General features: G+C 37.8%; 1 protein-coding gene across 1 annotated transcript; it reads left to right on the top strand.

Annotated features, from left to right (window-relative positions):
* Positions 1–817: 817 nt before the first annotated feature.
* LOC117314599 lies at positions 818–22,104 on the top strand. Its single transcript, XM_033868665.1, has 11 exons — positions 818–1,114; positions 11,632–11,830; positions 12,107–12,246; positions 13,129–14,391; positions 15,352–15,702; positions 16,048–16,189; positions 17,169–17,290; positions 17,493–17,627; positions 18,779–18,881; positions 19,612–19,646; positions 19,778–22,104. The coding sequence occupies exons 1-11, from the start codon at positions 1,006–1,008 to the stop codon at positions 22,024–22,026; spliced, it is 4,848 nt and encodes a 1,615-aa protein (XP_033724556.1). The 5' UTR covers positions 818–1,005; the 3' UTR covers positions 22,027–22,104.
* The last annotated feature ends 1,360 nt before the right edge of the window (positions 22,105–23,464 follow it).

Raw genomic sequence — 23,464 nt, 5'->3', positions numbered from 1 at the left:
GTTTTATCTTTCATCCTCGTAAAGAGGAACTACGACAAGGCGGTCGAACTTCTACATATATTTTATTTATTATTATCCATATACATATAGGCCTATTGATTTTTTTTTTATTTCCCTCGTTTCTTTTACATTACAGTATAAATTCGGCGGGCTTCGACCTCCATCTTAGACTTTTTGGAGATAAATTGTTAGATACGAAATAAAGCCGAGTTTTAAACGACCTAGATAACTATCACGGCGTTATCATCTCAACTAGTAAACACATTATCGGTTTATGTCAACATATCTTTTTATGATGTCGACATCTTTAAGTTTTAAGCCGGCAAGTCGATGGCAGAAATATGCCACCATATTTTTGCTTTTAAAAGTCTTACAAACTTGCCATGGTGGTTGCCCGATCTAATGGTAATTGATATATTTCGATGTATTTTCAATTCTTAAATTCATATTTGCAATTCAGTGTGATATGAATTTTAGAATATTTCAAAACTGTTGATTTGTTTAAGTTGGTTATGATTTGGCCGACTACCGTTATTTCTAGCTAAAATATAAAGATTAAAACATTATTCAGAATATGCTTATAAAGTGCTCGACGTGATAGGATCGACTGCTAGGCAGACTCGACTGTATCTGAATGCATGAGTTGCTCAAACACACTCGTGAAGAAGGCAAGTGTGAATCGAAACACAACCGTGTTTCAGCTGGTGTCAAATAAACTAAATCACAAACAATCACAAAAAAAGTAAAACGTCAAATATGAATTCTTATTACGCCAGCTTCTAAGTACCGTCAACAAAATATTGCTTTAAAATGCGGGAAACATATAGACGTCATTTGGTGTTCATGACGTTTTATCAAGAAATGATGACGTCACAAACGTTTCAAACATTTTCACGAAAATGGCGACCCCCATAGAAAGAAGATTTGTTGGCGCTCCTAACTCAAAACTACGTGATTACCTACACTGAATACAGCCCTCATGTTTGTTCCTTATGGCGGTGTACAATGGATCGGATATACATATCCCTAATCATAACGATTTGCCTTTCAGTGGCACCATTGTCGGCAAATACAAATAATAATGAAATTAGCCGGATACCACACGGGAAATCTTGTAAGTAGATCTATTATTGACAGGGAATTTGTATATATTTTGAAAGAGATAGAAATAGTTTAACGAGTAAGCGCATGTTGATTGCTGATGATTAGGTCATTTTTCAATGTTTTAATTCCGAGTTCTGGAGGAATCTCGATCTTACTCATAGTAACCTTACTTATGCCTACTTATATATTCAAAGTGTCCTGCTATGATTCTTTCACGTTACGTCATTTCACAGGAGTTAGTTTCTATTGATCAGTAAGGGGATGTATATAGTCCATTAATCCGAAGGGTTCTGATATTAAGATCTTCAGAAAATTCTTTCTAATAGTTTATATATGCTATATGTTGATGCCCAGATATTTTGATATTACTAATCAATAGAAACAAGCTCCTGTGGACATTCCCAGACGGGTCTCAACGAGTTATGAGTGCAATGGTTTATTTGATTTCTTTTGAAAGTCATATTTATGAAACTTTCCCATTTTTTAGTGTTTCTTCTTTATCATGTAATTTGTAAAAATGGCCCATTGTTTCACGCTATAAGAGTGACTGAATTAATAAATAGATTAAATGATTAAACCGGGGTTCTGTTGATACATCACACTTTTCTGAACACAGAATTAACTATTGTTGCCGCGTCCGTTTTACGTTATGTTAAGGTCGTAAAATGGTTTTGAGGATTAACTTCTCATGGGTACAAATCTAAGAAATGTGTAAATTATCTATATTTTACCAAAAGATGCGCCATCTAGGGCCCTTTTGAGATGGAATCTCCTTGTAGTAGCTAGTGGCTAACTCAGAAAACATAATATGTGAGGCCTGCCGCATGCTATCCAGTGGGCTGATTCTTGTTTAAAATCAAGCAGAACGGTCCATATAAGATCCCACGAGAAACAAATAATTGGCCCAGGTAGGGATCGGGTACTTACAGTTTTCTACAATTAAGTATGTAGGACCATTCTAATTGCGTTGACTTCAAAATTCATTGTATTGCACCACATGTTCTTGCCACAAATTACAACCTCGGTCCGTAGATGTGCATTAGAGAGCAAACACGTTCAATGTTCATGTAAAAAGTATATTGGCATCCGCTTCCCACGAAACCAGAGGCCGCTCCATCAAAGGGCTCTATTTCAATACATGCGTATTTTTTTTACTGTATTTTTTAGTTGAAATGTAACACGCCATTGGATATGCTAGAACACCCAATGTATAATATGCCCCAATTCATGTCAAAATGTGTCAACCAATGCTTAATTAATCAATACCCTGGTACTCACTTAACACTGGGGAAGCATACCAAATCTATCGTCTTATTGATGTTTGATCATGTAACGCATGGTGAAGATTTGCGCCATGTACCCAGGTATTGTACAGTGAATGACCACAGGGACAAGATAACAGAAGACTTTTTTTTTTTTTAAATCATTAATGTCAAACATACTAATCTTGTCATTAACATAAAACAACATGGAAATACCGTAAAACAACATGAAACATACCGAAAAACAACATGGAAATACCGTAAAACAACATGTACATACCGTAAAACAACATGAAACATACCGTAAAACAACATGTACATACCGTAAAACAACATGTACATACCGTAAAACAACTTCAACATACACGTACCGTACACCAACATAAACATACCGTTAAACAACATGGACAGATCCTAAACAACTTAAACATACCGTAAAACAACATGAACATACCGTAAAACAACATGGACATACCGTAAAACAACATGGACATACCGTAAAACAACATGGACACACCGTAAAACAACATGAACATACCGTAAAACAACATGGACATACTGTAAAACAACATGGACATACCGTAAAACAACATGAACATACCGTAAAACAACATGGACATACTGTAAAACAGCATGAACATACCGTAAAACAACATGGACATACTGTAAAACAACATGGACATACCGTAAAACAACATGAACATACCGTAAAACAACATGGACATACCGTAAAACAACATGGACACACCGTAAAACAACATGGACATACCGTAAAACAACATGAACATACCGTAAAACAACATGGACATACCGTAAAACAACATAAAACACACCGTAAAACACCATGGACATACCGTAAAACAACATGGACATACCGTAAAACACCATGGACATACCGTAAAGCAACATGGACACACTGTAAAACAACATGGACATACCGTAAAACAACATGAACATACCGTAAAACAACATGGACATACCGTAAAACAACATGGACACACCGTAAAACAACATGGACATACTATAAAACAACATGGACATACCGTAAAACAATATGAACATACCGTAAAACAACATGGACATACCGTAAAACAACATGGACATACTGTAAAACAACACGGACATACCGTAAAACAACATGGACATACCGTAAAACAACATGGACATACACATGTACTGTAAAACAACATGGACATACACATGTACTGTAAAACAACATGGACATACCGTAATTAAAACAATATGGACTTACCGTAAAACAACATGGACATACCGTAAAACAACATGGAAACACCGTAAAACAACATGGACATACTGTAAAACAACATGGACATACCGTAAAACAACATAACACACACCGTAAAACACCATGGACATACCGTAAAACAACATGGACATACCGTAAAACACCATGGACATACCGTAAAGCAACATGGACACACTGTAAAACAACATGGACATACCGTAAAACAACATGAACATACCGTAAAACAACATGGACATACCGTAAAACAACATGGACACACCGTAAAACAACATGGACATACTATAAAACAACATGGACATACCGTAAAACAACATGAACATACCGTAAAACAACATGGACACACCGTAAAACAACATGGACATACACATGTACTGTAAAACAACATGGACATACCGTAATTAAAACAATATGGACTTACCGTAAAACAACATGGACATACCGTAAAACAATATGGAAACACCGTAAAACAACATGGACATACTGTAAAACAACATGGACATACTGTAAAACAACATGGACACGCCGTAAAACAACATGGACATACCGTAAAACAACATGGACATACTGTAAAACAACATGGACATACCGTAAAACAACATGAACATACCGTAAAACAACATGGACATGCTGTAAAACAACATGGACATACCGTAAAACAACATGGACACACCGTAAAACAACATGGACATACCGTAAAACAACATGGACATACCTTAAAACAACATGGACATACTGTAAAACAACATGGACATACCGTAAAACAACATGAACATACCGTAAAACAACATGGACATACCGTAAAACAACATGGACACACCGTAAAACAACATGAACATACCGTAAAACAACATGGACATACCGTAAAACAACATGGACATACCGTAAAACAACATGGAAATACCGTAAAACACCATGAACATACCGTAAAACAACATGGACCTACTGTAAAACAACATGGACAACCGTAAAACAACATGGACATACCGTAAAACAACATGGACACACCGTAAAACAACATGAACATACCGTAAAACAACATGGACATACCGTAAAACAACATGGAAATACCGTAAAACACCATGAACATACCGTAAAACAACATGGACCTACTGTAAAACAACATGGACAACCGTAAAACAACATGGACACGCCGTAAAACAACATGGGCAAACCGTAAAACACCATGGACATACCGTAAAACAACATGGACATACCGTAAAACAACATGAAACATACCGTAAAACAACATGGACATACCGTAAAACAACATGGACATACCGTAACACAACATGGACATACTGTAAAACAACATGGACATACCGTAAAACAACATGGACATACTGTAAAACAACATAGACATACCGTACAACAACATGGACATACCGTAAAACAACATGGACACGCCGTAAAACAACATAGACATACTGTAAAACAACATGAACATACCGTAAAACAACATGGACATACCGTAAAACAACATGGACATACCGTAAAACAACATGGACATACCGTAAAACAACATGAACATACCGTACAACAACATTGGTATACCGTAAAACAACATGGACATACCGTAAAACAACATGGACATACAGTAAAACAACATGGCCATACTGTAAAACAACATGGACATACCGTAAAACAACATGGACATACCGTAAAACAACATGGACATACCGTAAAACAACATGAACATACTGTAAAACAACATAGACATACCGTACAACAACATGAACATACCGTAAAACAACATAAAACATACCGTAAAACAACATAGACATACCGTAAAACAACATGAACATACCGTAAAACAACATGGACATACCGTAAAACAACATGGACATACTGTAAAACAACATAAACATACTGAAAAACAACATGGACATACTGTAAAACAACATAGACATACCGTAAAACAACATGGACATACCGTAAAACAACATGGACATACCGTAAAACAACATGGACATACTGTAAAACAACATAGACATACTGTAAAACAACATGGACATACCGTAAAACAACATAAAACATACCGTAAAACAACATGGACATACCGTAAAACAACATGTACATACCGTAAAACAACATGAACATACCGTAACACAACATGGACATACCGTAAAACAACATAGACATACTGTAAAACAACATGGACATACTGTAAAACAACATAGACATACTGTAAAACAACATGGACACACCGTAAAACAACATAAAACATACCGTAAAACAACATAGACATACTGTAAAACAACATGGACAACCGTAAAACAACATAGACATACTGTAAAACAACATGGACAACCGTAAAACAACATGGACAACCGTAAAACAACATGGACACACCGTAAAACAACATGGACATACCGTAAAACAACATGGACATACCGTAAAACAACATGGACACACCGTTAAACAACATGGACATACCGTAAAACAACATGGACATACCGTAAAACAACATGGACATACCGAAAAACAACATAGACATACTGTAAAACAACATGGGCATACCGTGAAACAAATAAGAACAATACAAAAGATGAACAAACATCACTGTGTCAGGTTTGGACCTATCATTAGTCATTTTATGAGTTAACGACACCCAGTGGTTTTTTTGTTAAGTTTTGAATCTAAACGCTGCAGCACTATATACTTACGGGTATCAGCCTAGTCTAAACACTGCAGCTTTATGTACTCACGGGTTTCAGCCTAGTCTGAACACTGCAGCTATATGTACTTACGGGTATCAGCCTAGTCTAAAACACTGCAGCTATATGTACTTACGGGTATCAGCCTAGTCTAAAACACTGCAGCTATATGTACTTACGGGTATCAGCCTAGTCTAAAACACTGTAGCTATATGTACTTACGGGTATCAGCCTAGTCTAAAACACTGCAGCTATATGTACTCACGGGTATCAGCCTAGTCTGAACACTGCAGCTATATGTACTTACGGGTATCAGTTTAGTCTAAAACACTGCAGCTATATGTACTTACGGGTATCGGTTTAGTCCAAACATTGTAGTTATATGTACTTACGTGTATCGGCCTAGTCTAAACACTACAGCTATCTGTACTTACGGGTATCAGCCTAGTCTAAACACTACAGCTATATGTACTTACGGGTATCAGCCTAGTCTAAATACTGCAGCTATATGTACTTACGGGTATCAGCCTAGTCTAAACACTGCAGCTATATGTTCTTACGGGTATCAGCCTAGTCTAAACACTGCAACTATATGTACTTACGGGTATCAGTTTAGTCTAAAACACTGCAGTTATATGTACTTACGGGTATCAGCCTAGTCTAAACACTACAGCTATATGTACTTACGGGTATCAGTTTAGTCTAAACACTGCAGCTATAATGATGTACTCACGGGTATCAGCCTAGTCTAAACACTGCAGCTATATGTACTTACGGGTATCAGCCTAGTCTAAACACTACAGCTATATGTACTTACGGGTATCAGCCTAGTCTAAACACTGCAGCTATATGTACTTACGGGTATCAGCCTAGTCTAAACACTACAGCTATATGTACTTACGGGTATCAGCCTAGTCTAAACACTGCAGCTATATGTACTTACGGGTATCAGTTTAGTCTAAAACACTACAGCTATATGTACTTACGGGTATCGGCCTAGTCTAAAGACTGCAGCTATATGTACTGACGGGTATCAGTTTAGTCCAAACACTGCAGCTATATGTACTTACGGGTATCGGTTTAGTCCAAACATTGTAGCTATATGTACTTACGGGTATCAGCCTAGTCTAAACACTGCAGCTATATGTACTTACGGGTATCAGCCTAGTCTAAACACTGCAGCTATATGTACTTACGGGTATCAGCCTAGTCTAAACACTGCAGCTTTATGTACTCACGGGTATCAGCCTAGTCTGAACACTGCAGCTATATGTACTTACGGGTATCAGTTTAGTCTAAACACTGCAGCTATAATTATGTACTTACGGGTATCAGCCTAGTCTAAACACTGCAGCTATATGTACTCACGGGTATCAGCCTAGTCTGAACACTGCAGCTTTATGCACTCACGGGTATCAGCCTAGTCTGAACACTGCAGCTATATGTACTTACGGGTATCAACCTAGTCTAAACACTGCAGCTATATGTACTTACGGGTATCAGCCTAGTCTAAACACTGCAACTATATGTACTTACGGGTATCAGTTTAGTCTAAAACACTGCAGTTATATGTACTTACGGGTATGAGCCTTGTCTAAACACTGCATCTATATGTACTTACGGGTATCAGTTTAGTCTAAACACTGCAGCTATAATGATGTACTCACGGGTATCAGCCTAGTCTAAACACTGCAGCTATATGTACTTACGGGTATCAGCCTAGTCTAAACACTGCAGCTATATGTACTTACGGGTATCAGCCTAGTCTAAACACTGCAGCTGTATGTACTTACGGATATCAGCCTAGTCTGAACACTGCAGCTATATGTACTTACGGGTATCAGTTTAGTCTAAAACACTGCAGCTATATGTACTTACGGGTATCAGCCTAGTCTAAACACTGCAGCTATATGTACTTATGGGTATCAGCCTAGTCTAAACACTGCAGCTTTATGTACTCACGGGTATCAGCCTAGTCTGAACACTGCAGCTATATGTACTTACGGGTATCAGTTTAGTCTAAAACACTGCAGCTATATGTACTTACGGGTATCAGCCTAGTCTAAACACTGCAGCTATATGTACTTACGGGTATCAGTTTAGTCTAAAACACTGCAGCTATATGTACTTACGGGTATCAGCCTAGTCTAAACACTGCAGCTATATGTACTTACGGGTATCAGTTTAGTCTAAAACACTGCAGTTATATGTACTTACGGGTATGAGCCTTGTCTAAACACTGCATCTATATGTACTTACGGGTATCAGTTTAGTCTAAAACACTGCAGTTATATGTACTTACGGGTATCAGTTTAGTCTAAACACTGCAGCTATAATGATGTACTCACGGGTATCAGCCTAGTCTAAACACTGCAGCTATATGTACTTACGGGTATCAGCCTAGTCTAAACACTGCAGCTATATGTACTTACGGGTATCAGCCTAGTCTAAACACTGCAGCTATATGTACTTACGGGTATCAGTTTAGTCTAAAACACTACAGCTATATGTACTTACGGGTATCGGCCTAGTCTAAAGACTGCAGCTATATGTACTGACGGGTATCAGTTTAGTCCAAACACTGCAGCTATATGTACTTACGGGTATCGGTTTAGTCCAAACATTGTAGCTATATGTACTTACGGGTATCAGCCTAGTCTAAACACTGCAGCTATATGTACTTACGGGTATCAGCCTAGTCTAAACACTGCAGCTATATGTACTTACGGGTATCAGCCTAGTCTAAACACTGCAGCTTTATGTACTCACGGGTATCAGCCTAGTCTAAACACTGCAGCTATATGTACTTACGGGTATCAGTTTAGTCTAAACACTGCAGCTATAATTATGTACTTACGGGTATCAGCCTAGTCTAAACACTGCAGCTATATGTACTCACGGGTATCAGCCTAGTCTGAACACTGCAGCTTTATGCACTCACGGGTATCAGCCTAGTCTGAACACTGCAGCTATATGTACTTACGGGTATCAACCTAGTCTAAACACTGCAGCTATATGTACTTACGGGTATCAGCCTAGTCTAAACACTGCAACTATATGTACTTACGGGTATCAGTTTAGTCTAAAACACTGCAGTTATATGTACTTACGGGTATGAGCCTTGTCTAAACACTGCATCTATATGTACTTACGGGTATCAGTTTAGTCTAAACACTGCAGCTATAATGATGTACTCACGGGTATCAGCCTAGTCTAAACACTGCAGCTATATGTACTTACGGGTATCAGCCTAGTCTAAACACTGCAGCTATATGTACTTACGGGTATCAGCCTAGTCTAAACACTGCAGCTGTATGTACTTACGGATATCAGCCTAGTCTAAACACTGCAGCTATATGTACTTACGGGTATCAGTTTAGTCTAAAACACTGCAGCTATATGTACTTACGGGTATCAGCCTAGTCTAAACACTGCAGCTATATGTACTTATGGGTATCAGCCTAGTCTAAACACTGCAGCTTTATGTACTCACGGGTATCAGCCTAGTCTGAACACTGCAGCTATATGTACTTACGGGTATCAGTTTAGTCTAAAACACTGCAGCTATATGTACTTACGGGTATCAGCCTAGTCTAAACACTGCAGCTATATGTACTTACGGGTATCAGTTTAGTCTAAAACACTGCAGCTATATGTACTTACGGGTATCAGCCTAGTCTAAACACTGCAACTATATGTACTTACGGGTATCAGTTTAGTCTAAAACACTGCAGTTATATGTACTTACGGGTATGAGCCTTGTCTAAACACTGCATCTATATGTACTTACGGGTATCAGTTTAGTCTAAAACACTGCAGTTATATGTACTTACGGGTATCAGTTTAGTCTAAACACTGCAGCTATAATGATGTACTCACGGGTATCAGCCTAGTCTAAACACTGCAGCTATATGTACTTACGGGTATCAGCCTAGTCTAAACACTACAGCTATATGTACTTACGGGTATCAGCCTAGTCTAAACACTGCAGCTATATGTACTTACGGGTATCAGTTTAGTCTAAAACACTACAGCTATATGTACTTACGGGTATCGGCCTAGTCTAAAGACTGCAGCTATATGTACTTACGGGTATCAGTTTAGTCCAAACACTGCAGCTATATGTACTTACGGGTATCAGCCTAGTCTAAACACTGCAGCTATATGTACTTACGGGTATCAGCCTAGTCTAAACACTGCAGCTATATGTACTTACGGGTATCAGCCTAGTCTAAACACTGCAGCTTTATGTACTCACGGGTATCAGCCTAGTCTAAACACTGCAGCTATATGTACTTACGGGTATCAACCTAGTCTAAACACTGCAGCTATATGTACTTACGGGTATCAACCTAGTCTGAACACTGCAGATTTATGTACTCACGGGTATCAGCCTAGTCTGAACACTGCAGCTATATGTACTTACGGGTATCAGTTTAGTCTAAACACTGCAGCTATAATTATGTACTTACGGGTATCAGCCTAGTCTAAACACTGCAGCTATATGTACTCACGGGTATCAGCCTAGTCTGAACACTGCAGCTTTATGTACTCACGGGTATCAGCCTAGTCTGAACACTGCAGCTATATGTACTTACGGGTATCAACCTAGTCTAAACACTGCAGCTATATGTACTTACGGGTATCAGCCTAGTCTAAACACTGCAACTATATGTACTTACGGGTATCAGTTTAGTCTAAAACACTGCAGTTATATGTACTTACGGGTATGAGCCTTGTCTAAACACTGCATCTATATGTACTTACGGGTATCAGTTTAGTCTAAACACTGCAGCTATAATGATGTACTCACGGGTATCAGCCTAGTCTAAACACTGCAGCTATATGTACTTACGGGTATCAGCCTAGTCTAAACACTGCAGCTATATGTACTTACGGGTATCAGTTTAGTCTAAAACACTACAGCTATATGTACTTACGGGTATCGGCCTAGTCTAAAGACTGCAGCTATATGTACTTACGGGTATCAGTTTAGTCCAAACACTGCAGCTATATGTACTTACGGGTATCAGCCTAGTCTAAACACTGCAGCTATATGTACTTACGGGTATCAGCCTAGTCTAAACACTGCAGCTATATGTACTTACGGGTATCAGCCTAGTCTAAATACTGCAGCTATATGTACTTACGGGTATCAGCCTAGTCTAAACACTGCAGCTTTATGTACTGACGGGTATCAGCCTAGTCTGAACACTGCAGCTTTATGTACTTACGGGTATCAGCCTAGTCTATTGATATCGTATCAATTGGCATTTCTACACCACTATTTAAATCGTTTATGGAAAGATCAAATAGCAGTTTTATATTTCTATATAACTTGAAGGTGGGATTCAGATCGGCTGCTACAATGCATCAGTTACGAAACCTCAGTGTGGAAATGGAAATGTCACATATTCGCCAGACTTAAATTACACAGTGGAGTTCAAACTGACCGGATGTGATGGACGCAGGATAGAGGACACCCCTGTGTTTTGGCGGGAAATCAACCCACCGGCAGCCGACAGTGAAATATCATCATGCAGGTACAGTAATAACTAACCTTTAATACAAGGATTTTCATCATCCCATGCAAATTCCAATAGGGTTTACAAGTGACATATATTTATTGAGCTTATAACATAAAAATGTTTCAGGCTCTCACAGTAATATTTTGATGGTTCAAGACAAAACATATATAGATTTCTATATAATTACATTGTCCTTGTACTTATCCATGATAGTATACATACAGGGTTTATCACATCAGTCTATCTTTTACTCTTAGATGACAAGTAATGGTGTTCTTTCTATCATACTAGGAATCAGTATCAATGCTTGATACCTACCGGGATTATCCAAAAGCGAATTGGAAATACCCTCGTAATGGAAATTTGGACTTCTATAGCTCCCCTCCACAAGCTGGTTGGACTTGGAGTCTCGCTCAGTGTCAGACCTCCTGGTGAGTTAGTAAACAGGTGATTGATGTTAAAGATAATTGAGGTCTATCTCTCCCCAGAGTTACCGTTCTCTGAGTTCCCTCTCATGTACCCGTCCTCATATGATACTGGTAAAACACATAGGAGTAAGTGTAAGGAACGACAACTCTGGATAGATTATTTAGTTTATATAGTATTTTATTTGCCAGTTTCCAGTTAACGATATACAACATATAAATTATACAAAAAGGAATCAGAAAAACAAGTGTCAAGACACTTATATAAATCTGACAACTATATATACATTTTCCAACTTAGCCAGGATCGACAAAAATGTAATTCAAATCAAATGAAACGGTTTATAGCATATCAGTCAGCCGAGCTCATGATCAAATGTACGACGGGATTCCAACATTACATGTCATTGATATGTCTGGATCCGATATCATTGTAACATAACAATTGTTCTGTTGAAGATATTATTAACAGTAAATATCGGTATGTCCGCGGTGGCCGAGTGGTTAAGGTGTCCCGACACTTTACCACTAGCCCTCCACCTCTGGGTTGCGAGTTTGAAACTTACGTGGGGCAGTTGCCAGGTACTGACCGTAGGCCGGTGTTTTTTCTCCGGCTACTCCGGCTTTCCTCCACCTCCAAAACCTGGCACGTCCTTAACTGGCCCTGGCTGTTAATAGGACGTTAAACAAAAACAAATCAAATATGTCCAGTTACGTAATTTTATTATATCGCATGCAGAACCATCATCGTTATTTAACACGCAATAACTGCTATTCAATATCTTTTTGAATATAATATGAATAAATAATAAATAAATAAATTCATTAAAAGGACATTCACCATCCGATGTTTTTTTTTTAATTTTTAACATGTTTTATCTGTTTCAGTGGGATATGTGGTATCATCAATTAAAAGTCGGAATCAGTCCGTCAAGGCCGCAGATTCTGGAACAAAAAACATTGCTTTGTCGACAAAATTCAGAACGACGAAGAAGCATTTGTTTAGAAATCCAAGCCATCATCCTACATATGAAGACTTGCTGCTTGAACATTTAGCCAGTAGAACATTATCATTACAAAAGCAAGACAGGCATAGCTATGGCAGGACATCTTACCGTCGGATACCAAGTAGAACTACTGGTCATGGCGCACACAGAGTTTGGCGGCTTGCAAAAATTAAGCACAAAACGTCAGGAACATCACGAAATCAAAACCTCGATACCAGAAAAAACAAGTTAAAGAAAAAGAAAAACTCAAGAAAACATTTTGTTGGAGTTGGAGAATTATCGATTTCGGGAATCGTAGAGAGAGTGAATGCTATAGACAAACCCCCGGATGTGACAACTAGATTGGTGACCGGTGCTGGTAATAAGACAAGGAGCAATGTGGGTAACAATAATAAAACAGCGGAAATCCGTAACCATTCAAAGCAAAGTATCAAAACAACCTTGACTACAGCTCTTCCTAACACAGCAAATAATAGACTTAATGTGTCCCACAAATTCAAGCCTTTGAGTCTGAATTTAACATTTACTAAAAATCGAACCTGGACTGAGGGCGGTAAGCCTAAATTGAATACTCATAGCAAAATGGAAATCAAAATAAAAAACAACATTTCAGATGCCGATGCAGCACTAGATTCAATACTGGCTGTGACGTCGCAGAACGGAAGACATGGTTTAGTGAAGAAATATCACGGCTATGCACACATATCAAGCAACAATGGCATTAAGTCCGGGAAACAAAATGATACCATAGACCACTTGCTGTACAACTGCGTGAAGTTCCTCTGTGGACAGCAAGGACGTCGGTGGCGATGTCCAAAGATTCTGGTGCTACAGTGTCTCCACCTGTCGTCCGGGGAGAAGAGGCAACTTATGCTCGGTGAGATTAGAGGGGAGATGCAGCAACTGATTGACATGTTCAACGTATCAAAGTCAGACCTGAAGGAGATCGAGAAGTCAGCTAAAGCTACTGCTCACCAACTAATGAAACAGCCAGGAAACGCGGACATCTTAACCAAGAAAATTGGAATAGCAACAGCTGAAATTCTTAGGAAGCTCTACAATGCGTCCTATTTAGCGTCTAGGGAAGCACTTACTGATAGATTCGGGTGGTCTGGAAGAGATGCAAAAACGAGTTTAATTCGAGGTAAATGAGTTATAAGCCCTATTAAATCACGATACATGTCCTTTAAATTAAAAATTTCAAATTTGAGTATTACGCACACTTAGGAAAAAACAACAGAGAATATCGACATAATTACATAGTCGTAATTATAACTCAATATCGATCAAACGAAGGTAAAATCTGAACAGGCGTGTAAGATCAAGTGTTCCGAAATAGTAAGCGTCTTTTATTTAATCGACGAAATCCGCCATACTAATTCGTAAAAGATGTTTCATCTCCATTGACTTGATTTATATACATATTTCTTATATTTCTTCACTTTCAATTGTTATAGTATAATTCTACTATTGTTCTGTTTATATTAGGGAAGACTAATATAGGCCTAGCCTGCTGTCTAACCAATTTGAATAAATGTTATACAATAAAATATGTTGAAATGAAATACAAATTCAGGTCAAATTGGGGTTAAATCATTCTCTCAAAATGAGAACTACGGTGGCGACAACGGAACCACCAGGAATTTTAACAAATATCAAACACTTCTATTTTCACACCACACAGGGAAAGGGCTATTTCCAACTGAAAACGAGGGTCTTCATCAACCTGCATCTCTCGAAACATGCTGTTAATTTTTCTGTCAGTAGTCAACATTTGTCACGAAAATAATTTGTGCATAAATTGGTGACATATTACTCTCTTATAAACCAAATTCGTCATGGTGGCATCTTTTTTTCAAGATGAAAATCCAACATTGGACTTAACTTTTAACTGATTAAACAAGCTAGGTTATATTCACTACACTATTGGCCCTTCACTCTTGCCGCTTTTGGCGCCTCGACTGTATCTTACTGCATCTCCTCTCACAGACTTAGACCTCTCATATTTGGATCACTATAGTCTGACGATTAACGTCATATTTAACAAATTTCTAGTTACCTTTCTATAAGAAAAGTCGTTGAACTCATTTTTGTTTTGCTCCAGGATTTGGAGAATGGAGTAACTGGAGTCGGTGTTCGGTATCCTGTGGAAAAGGAATGACCACACGGTCTCGTGTTTGTCCTTCGAATACAGTGTACTGCAAGACTAAGCCGAGTCATCAGACGAGAAAGTGCATGGAGTCCACCTGTCAGAATGTGAAGGTCCGTCTGCCCTCGCCATGGTCAAGGTGGTCATCGTGTTCAGTGACATGTGGCCTAGGGAAGGAGACTAGGTCGAGAGGTTGTGATGAGAGCAATGGACAAGAAGCTAAACAAGCCAACTCGCCCTATAGGGGCATGTGTAAAGGACCAATGTCAATGTCTAGGCTTTGCATCATGTCTTCATGCAGTAAAGGTACATAGGTTATTGTGCTTTTCGGGAAGGAAATCTGTGATAGCAATGACATAAAACATAAAATATTAGTATGGTAATAGAGGAAATCCCAATCTGGTTGACACGACCAAACGTATTGTAGTGAAAAGAGTGAAAGTTAAATGATACTGCGGTGTTTGATGCAACACTTTCTCTGTCGTCCAGACAGCAAAACATAGGGAAAACTTTATCGTCGTCGGTTTGGTATTTCCGCGTGATGACTTGATAACATTTTCGAACCAAAACGTCTTACACACTAGAAACTGTAAATAAAATAAAATTCTATTGTGTATACATATATTATATTCTCATCATTTCCCATTTCAGATTCCAATCCCTGGAGGAAGACAGTGCTTCTCGGCTATGACACAGTATTGAACTGTAAATCCAGACATCCCTGGTCGTCTACAGATACTTATTGGATAACTCCAGGGGGTAAAAGGGTGTCACAAACTGCGCAGTTACAAAGGTACACTGTCAAGTGAAAACGAGGCTAGTAAGGGATGATATATACAGTTACTGAAATGTTACTGGAAACGTTAAGGTTGTCAAGTTTTAATTTGAAATAACTTGATATATTTATACGATCTTCTAGTATGTTGTATCATTACAGACAGCGGGTGTAGTGCTACAGACTCCAAAGTAAATGTGTATTCTTTAATCTCCTACATACTCATGCTACATATTCACATAGCGTTAACAATTACACTCCACCTGATCACACTGACAAAACAACCACATCATGATAATACCTAACTACATGTAATAGACAAAAGGAGAATTATTTGGTAAATTACTACTGTTAAAATTGATTGATATGTTTAAAATATAACCTGGGCACCTCTTCGATAAAGGCAATTTCAGTCATTCTCAGTCGTGTCGGGAAAAAATATGTTTTAATTAAAAATCATTAAGAATTGGTGTTAGTTTGGAGCACAAAATGGTTCAATATGAATTAATGTTAGTTTGGAGCACGAAATGGTTCAATAAGAAATGGTGTTATTAAATCATCCATTTGATTGTTCGATGAAAGATGATACATTTTCAAAAAGTATTAAATTGATAACAAAAGTATGAGATAACTATATTCTTATAAAATTACTACGTTAGTTGTAGTAAATTGCAATTCGCCTTAACGGAAAACAGAAAGATGAATAAACAGTAAGAAATTGCTTGACGTTGCAGATAATGTTGGTATGCAAGATCTATTTCGGTGATACTTCTATATGAAACGTCACGGAACATCATTTTTACTTTACGATAATTTTTTACGAAAATTAGCGGTTAGCGTTGGGAAATTTGTTCAAATGCATTATATTTGATATGAATGTAAAAAAAATCTGTTATATGGATAAGAGCCTCCAGTTTAACCCTACTCGAATATATCTCTTAATAAATTCTCTATCTACTTTCATTTTACACGAACAAGTTTTATAATCTGAATTCAGAGTGTACATGGTTGGAGATACTTTGGTCATACACGGGATTCAGAAGACGGACGAAGGCCTCTACCATTGTGTTACCAACCAGCTCGAACCCAGTCGTGTTGCAACCACGGACACAAGAATAGGTGAAATTTAATTGTTGCATTTATAAAAGTAATTCTTGGTAAAGAAATTTCTTTACGAATTTTAGTTTTGTTTATATTTCAACACTTGATTAATTTTACCTGTGTTCCACACTTGAGTAAACGCAAAAGTAAAGGTTTAATTAGTGGCAAAAACACTTGCAATCATGAAAATTTCGCAAAATATTTTCTGTATCTGTTTAAGAGGTGCTGACCTGCTCCTCATCACCATGTGAGAACGGAGGCAAGTGCCAGGAAGGAACATACAGCCTAAATCGTCAGCTAAGAAAAGTCACATGTTCATGCCGGAGTGGATTCGGAGGGGTTCGCTGTCAAGATCGTAAGTGTTCGAAATACGATATGAGGCTATGCTAGATAGTGTATATACTGTGTGATTGTATAATGTGCAGACTCAATGTGTTAGGCATTGCCTATTTCTTAAAGCTGCTTTTTGAATTGATCAATATTCGTGTTTATCTACCCGCTAAATGGAAAATGTCCAACGTAAATCTCATACCCACACAGCGAAACTTGATTAATCAATTTTTAGCTATTTCTTACCTGTATATGACTAGTTTTTGACCTTGGTGAACGATATAAATCAAAGTAATTGAAATTAGTATTTTAGTTCGGTTTTAAATTGAGGCGATAAGGATTGGTTAGTCTATTGGTGGTGTACTATGCATGACAGAAATATCATTTCGATGAAATGACATACTAAAAAGACACTTTAATAAACTAACGAATATGAAACCCAACAGGTGTTGAAGATGTATCGCTCACGATGTGTATAGTTGATAAGAAGATAAAATGTACTCGAAATCAATTACGGCTTTCTGTCGTTTCTTTGAATGCCGGTGATCATATTAGTTACGGGAGGAGACATATTTCGGAATCCGTATCCGAAACCATGACGACATAATACATTTGATTTATCTCGTAAGAAACGTCTTAGAGATGGTTTATTAATACATGCTTTCTATTTTAGACATTTTTGCAGGTGTAGAGTAGATTTTACAAAACCAAATAGTATCATATAGAAGATAAGCGTTTATTTGCTTCAGAATTTTGAAGGAAAGAGGAAAATATTCAGAAGAAAAGTTTTTCGGGTGGTATACCCGATTTTTAAATAAGTGAAAAACGGGTTACTGTTTGTAAGGCGGTTTTACGTACATGAATATCGTCGACTGATCTCATGTTGCTTCGAATTTGACCAGGTGATTTCTGCTAGTTGTGTTTTGATGATTATCAATAAAACCTTATCATTACGTTGATGCGACTTTCCGTGAAACAATATATTCAATACCATTGTTCCTTACCATCTAGCGTTGCAAAATGTGTAGCTCATAGTTTTAAATAACACGGCAGTTTCTACAATTCGTAAATTATAAGATATTAGCATGTATTGATATTTCATGTATTTATGAATTATATATGATATTCTCAAATAACATTTCAGAAACAAATGCTTTACATTCTTTTCACTTTCAGATGTATCACATAGTCATTTCCACATGTACCTTCTCATCTCTCTTCTAATCGGTCTCCTGGTCTCCGTTGTGATCGGTTTCATTGTATACATTTGTGCATTCAGGTAATCATTTTATTAACTTGCACATTCCATTTATACAATGCCATATCTTTGATTCCACATTGCTCCCTGTATCAGTAAACTATTATGAGCCGGATGACTAATTGTATGCACGAAAAAATATTAGATTGTAATTCATCAGTTTGATCCCTGTATTAAAGCATCATTAAAATATTATCATTATCTGGAAAGTAGATATAAGAAAAAAGGACTTGATAACATATATATACATTTCATGTAGGATGAGTACGAAATAAAGGGATATAGAGGATATCTAACAGTGTCTTCAGTAATACCAAATATATTTCACGAGTGGGGCTAATATTTTGATAGTTTTCACGAGTGCGCAGCACGAGTTAAAAATATCAAAATATTAGCCACACGAGTGAAATATATTTGGTATTACTGAAGACACTGTTAGATATTCTGTTTATTACATTTTTTATCAACGAAAAACCCACCCCGTATGCTAACTAGGCCTACAGCGATAATTTGTAAACAAAAAAAGTAGTTCCCCTTGTCCAGGTGCTGACATATATGTCGGGCTTTCTGATTGGTCAATTATTTTTGTATTTTCTAATCATTAATTTGATTGGTCAAATCAGCAAGAGTGATATTTTTCACTAGTGAAAAATAAATTATGAAATATCACTTTTATAGAATGAATAATTTTTGATATTTCACTGGTAAAAATGTAATAAAACTCCTTATTTTGAAATTTTGTTGTGTTTAGGAAAGTTGGCAAAGAAAAACCAAAGAAGGCTAAAGGTATGTTATTCCGTTATTTCTAATGTTTTGTAAATGTAACAAAAAGTGTATTTGCCTGGTGTTTCATTCGCTGTATTCTAAAACTATATAATCAAAGATAATTAAAATTATACTATTTGTTACATATTTAGGGAAGACACCTGACAATGAACTTCAGAAATTGGAGACTGTAGTTGAAGAACACGATACTTCAACAAACCTTGACAGCAGCATTATCCACAGTGACGATTCGTGGATAGAAATTACAGAAAAGGATTATAAAGACTTTCAGACACAAAAGGAATCCAACTTAAAAAGAAAGCACAGGCCAGTAAGCCGTAGCCTCCCTGCTCTGCATGCATTCTCCCGTCAGACCTCGAGCATGTCGCCTCATCCGTTTGCAGAGAGGACGTCTAGATCTAGCACCGAAACTCGCAGCCGACATGATTACGGTGACACAGAACTAGAGAGTAGGCCACAGAATTTTTCAAAGCAAGAACGAGGATACGCATACGAAGTCCCTACATCCCCTGACATCAAAACTAAAATTGTACTGATAGGAAAGGACCGAAAATCCAAAAGCACTCCAAATCTAAAAACTAAAAAGACAGTGTCCTTTCAAAAAATAGAGGCAAACCACAAGACAAGGAGCAGCGTAGACAATGTATCGTTTACACACAGTACAGGTAGTCAATTACCACCGGAAACTAGCTCTCCACATCAAGTGCCATTGACAGCTAGTCACTCAGCGAAGATGTCGACAGCTAGTGCTTTACCCCAGGTGCCATCTACTAGACCCACTATACAAATGTCGACAGATAGTCCCTCTAACAAAGTATCGACACCTAGTTCATCACATCAATCGTCGTCTGCTAGACCTTTAAATCAAATGGCGACATCTGACCATTCACACCAAGAATCGACCACTACTTACGCAAAGCAGAAGCCGACAGGGGGTGACGATTACTTAGACATGAGTGGAGGACGTCCAACGGAAAAGGAGTTGGTCATTGTGACATCCGACTCCATTCTAGGTTTACAGGGAGATAAAACACAAGATAGTTTAAATGAAGATGTAAAATTTGTTCATAAGCGGACATCTACGCGTGGGCAACGTACTCATTCAAAATTAGAGGAAAGTGTAAAGCATTTAGAACATGATATGGACTATACCCCTGTTTACTATACATTTCAACCGTCTCCTTTAACGAAAGATGACGTGTATGTGGATATGTGTGAGTTTGTACATAAAAAAACCTTCACCCCCGAACAGCAGGATGGACAACATGCTGACTATGAACAATTGTATATCAACTTGACAGACAAGCCAGCTGAATATCCCGATTATGAAACTCCCGATAATGCTCAAACCAAAAATCACTCGCATCTAGGAACAAATATGACATACCAGATGGAAGAAGACAGTTATCCTACTACTACAAATTTGAAATACGATGGCAAGTCGCCTCCTCCAGAGGATTTGTCTTTGAATCATGAGACCAATTCAAGCAATCATAGTTACACAGAGGACGACTCAATTTACAAACAGGACCAGGTCGTAAGCGACTCTCAGCAATTCCATCAATCGACTTCTTTAGTCGTTGTACGAGATGTTGAGTGTCTAGAAATGCAAGCTTCCAAAACCACAACTAAGTCTAAAGAATCTACGTCATATGAGTCGGACGAAGATTTTTACGAAAGCGATCAAAGTAGTACCCTGTGTCCAATGCCTGATTTAGACGAGAGTGAGTTTTTAGACGAGTGTTCATGGGATGCAACACTTAAAGGTTATTCTTTTGATAAGGTAGATGATTCTGCAGATGTGGTTGAAACCCTAATGAGGTGCTTTGAAAGCGAGAAAAATAAGCCAATTGATGCTGTAACAAAACCCGACACTGCTTTGACGTTACCAAGTGACATAGACAAAATGACGCCCACATTTGAATTGTCTCTTGGAGACCTCGGTGAAATCGATAACGACCAAATGTTTCGATACCTTTCTGAAAAAGATGAAAATGAACAGATTTCTAGCGTATCTGTGGACTCTTGCACTGGGGACCGAGTTACACAAATAAATGAAAGCTCTGGCAATGATATTTCCAAGAAAGAAATCGGTCAGCAAACGTCAAATAGCTGTGGAATTAATAACTCGGATTCAGAGGAAAACAAAACCGCTTCCCGAACGTCAAAGTCTCTTTCGCCATCTTCTCCTAGAGCACGCATGTGCAGAGGACATTACGAAATGGTGTATGGTCCGGCTAGCTATCCAAGTCCAATATGTCAGCTTGATGCTAAATCCAGTAGTGATGACAAAGAAATGACTGAAGGCAATACCCAAATACCACAAGTTTATCCGATAGAACATCATTATACATCGAAATCTAAAAGTGATTTCCCTTGATTTCAATAGACTTAAGACTGACTTACTTAGTTAAATGTCTGTGTAGTATGATTATGTATTAAATATTGATGTAATTTATTGCAATACTACATGTAGTTAGACTTATCTGTAATAACAACTTAATGTTTGCATATACTATTACCTAACCTACGGCAACAAATGAATCAAATGTTAGGTAAATGTAGGAAATTTTGGAATGTTGTAGTAACTGAATGGAATTAATTATTGGACGTTTCTTCGGTCGATTCCATGGGGTGATGAAGTTAGTTGCTCTTGAGACTTTATAGGGATTAGATTTCACTTTTATGTTAACCATGCTTTTATGGAGAAATTCCTCTAAGAATATATTTTATGGGGCGCGCTAGCTCAACCCAGAGTTTAAACAGCTGGAAGTGTTAGATATGGATGTTTGACTGTGATGCCGTTGTTAGGCCAACATCCATAGAAACTGAAAGTGTGTCGTGATCAATGCTCCCGAAAGGAACGACATGTTTTGACGGTTGATCGCACACAGTTACAGGAGGGCAAAGGGCCGGCGGCTCGGAACGACAGTTATCTACTCGTGGACCACTGGTACAGGCAACCGATGATAAAGTTTTTGAGAGTGCCTGTCTTTGTTGGGATGTGCACGATCTGTTATAAGATCTAATGGCAGCTTCAGTTTTGTGTCCACTCATGAACATGATATGTCGCGCTTCGAAACCGTGATTGTTCAATGCTTCAATGGCCGTAGCTCTCCAACAGTGAGCGGTGTATTTTGTTGACAACTGTGCAGCTGTACAAAAATCCGACATGAAGTTACTGTAAGTGCGAGACGCGAGAGGTTAAAAAATAACCCTTTGTAACTTAAATTGTAAATGTAAACAAAGCCATGTGCTTGGCGAAAGTAGTTCCCGTACCCTGCATATTTTCATTCGCAAGTTCAAAGGTCAATGTTTCCATGCAAGAATGGTAAACAAATCGGTCTGGTATTGTTATATAGTGACAAAACTTTGCAAGTGTAAATATAATGAAATGAGACATTGCGAAGCAGTTCATGTTGAATTTGTGTAAAGAGCAACTCGATTCATCAAACCATTAGATCGACCAAAGCAACATTCAATCCTTATATTTCAATTATCCCGCATTTCTCCTAATAAATTGAAGAAGTACAATAAATCTTACTTACTAGAACCTGTGCAAATCTAATACTTTGTGTTACAAAATAGTCCGCCATCAGAGGATGACCGAACAGTTTTATTAAGACGAGAAATACGATTATGCAACACATTGACTGTAAAACAATGTTAAAATAGCATTATTTAATTGAGATATTAATTTTATCGTTGAATTTTAAAAATTATTATGTAACCGCTTCGTCAGCTGCAGGGGAAAATAATGACTAGTCTGTGTTCTCCGATGTGTTTCCCTATTTGATTCGAACTGAACAGTCATCTTT

This window comes from Pecten maximus, chromosome 16 (assembly GCF_902652985.1).
Source record: "Pecten maximus chromosome 16, xPecMax1.1, whole genome shotgun sequence".
Taxonomy (NCBI): domain Eukaryota; kingdom Metazoa; phylum Mollusca; class Bivalvia; order Pectinida; family Pectinidae; genus Pecten; species Pecten maximus.
The sequence above is the reverse complement of the archived record's forward strand: the minus strand, read 5'-3'. Positions and strand labels throughout refer to the sequence as shown.

What these genes read in the sequence shown, in the direction of transcription:
- LOC117314599 (XM_033868665.1), top strand. Translation starts at nt 1,006, where the DNA reads ATGGATCGGATATACATATCCCTAATCATAACGATTTGCCTTTCAGTG. An exon ending in AGGGGTTCGCTGTCAAGATC is followed by an intron (nt 17,628 to 18,778) that starts GTAAGTGTTCGA and finishes TTTCACTTTCAG; the next exon opens with ATGTATCACATAGTCATTTC. An exon ending in GTATACATTTGTGCATTCAG is followed by an intron (nt 18,882 to 19,611) that starts GTAATCATTTTA and finishes TGTTGTGTTTAG; the next exon opens with GAAAGTTGGCAAAGAAAAAC.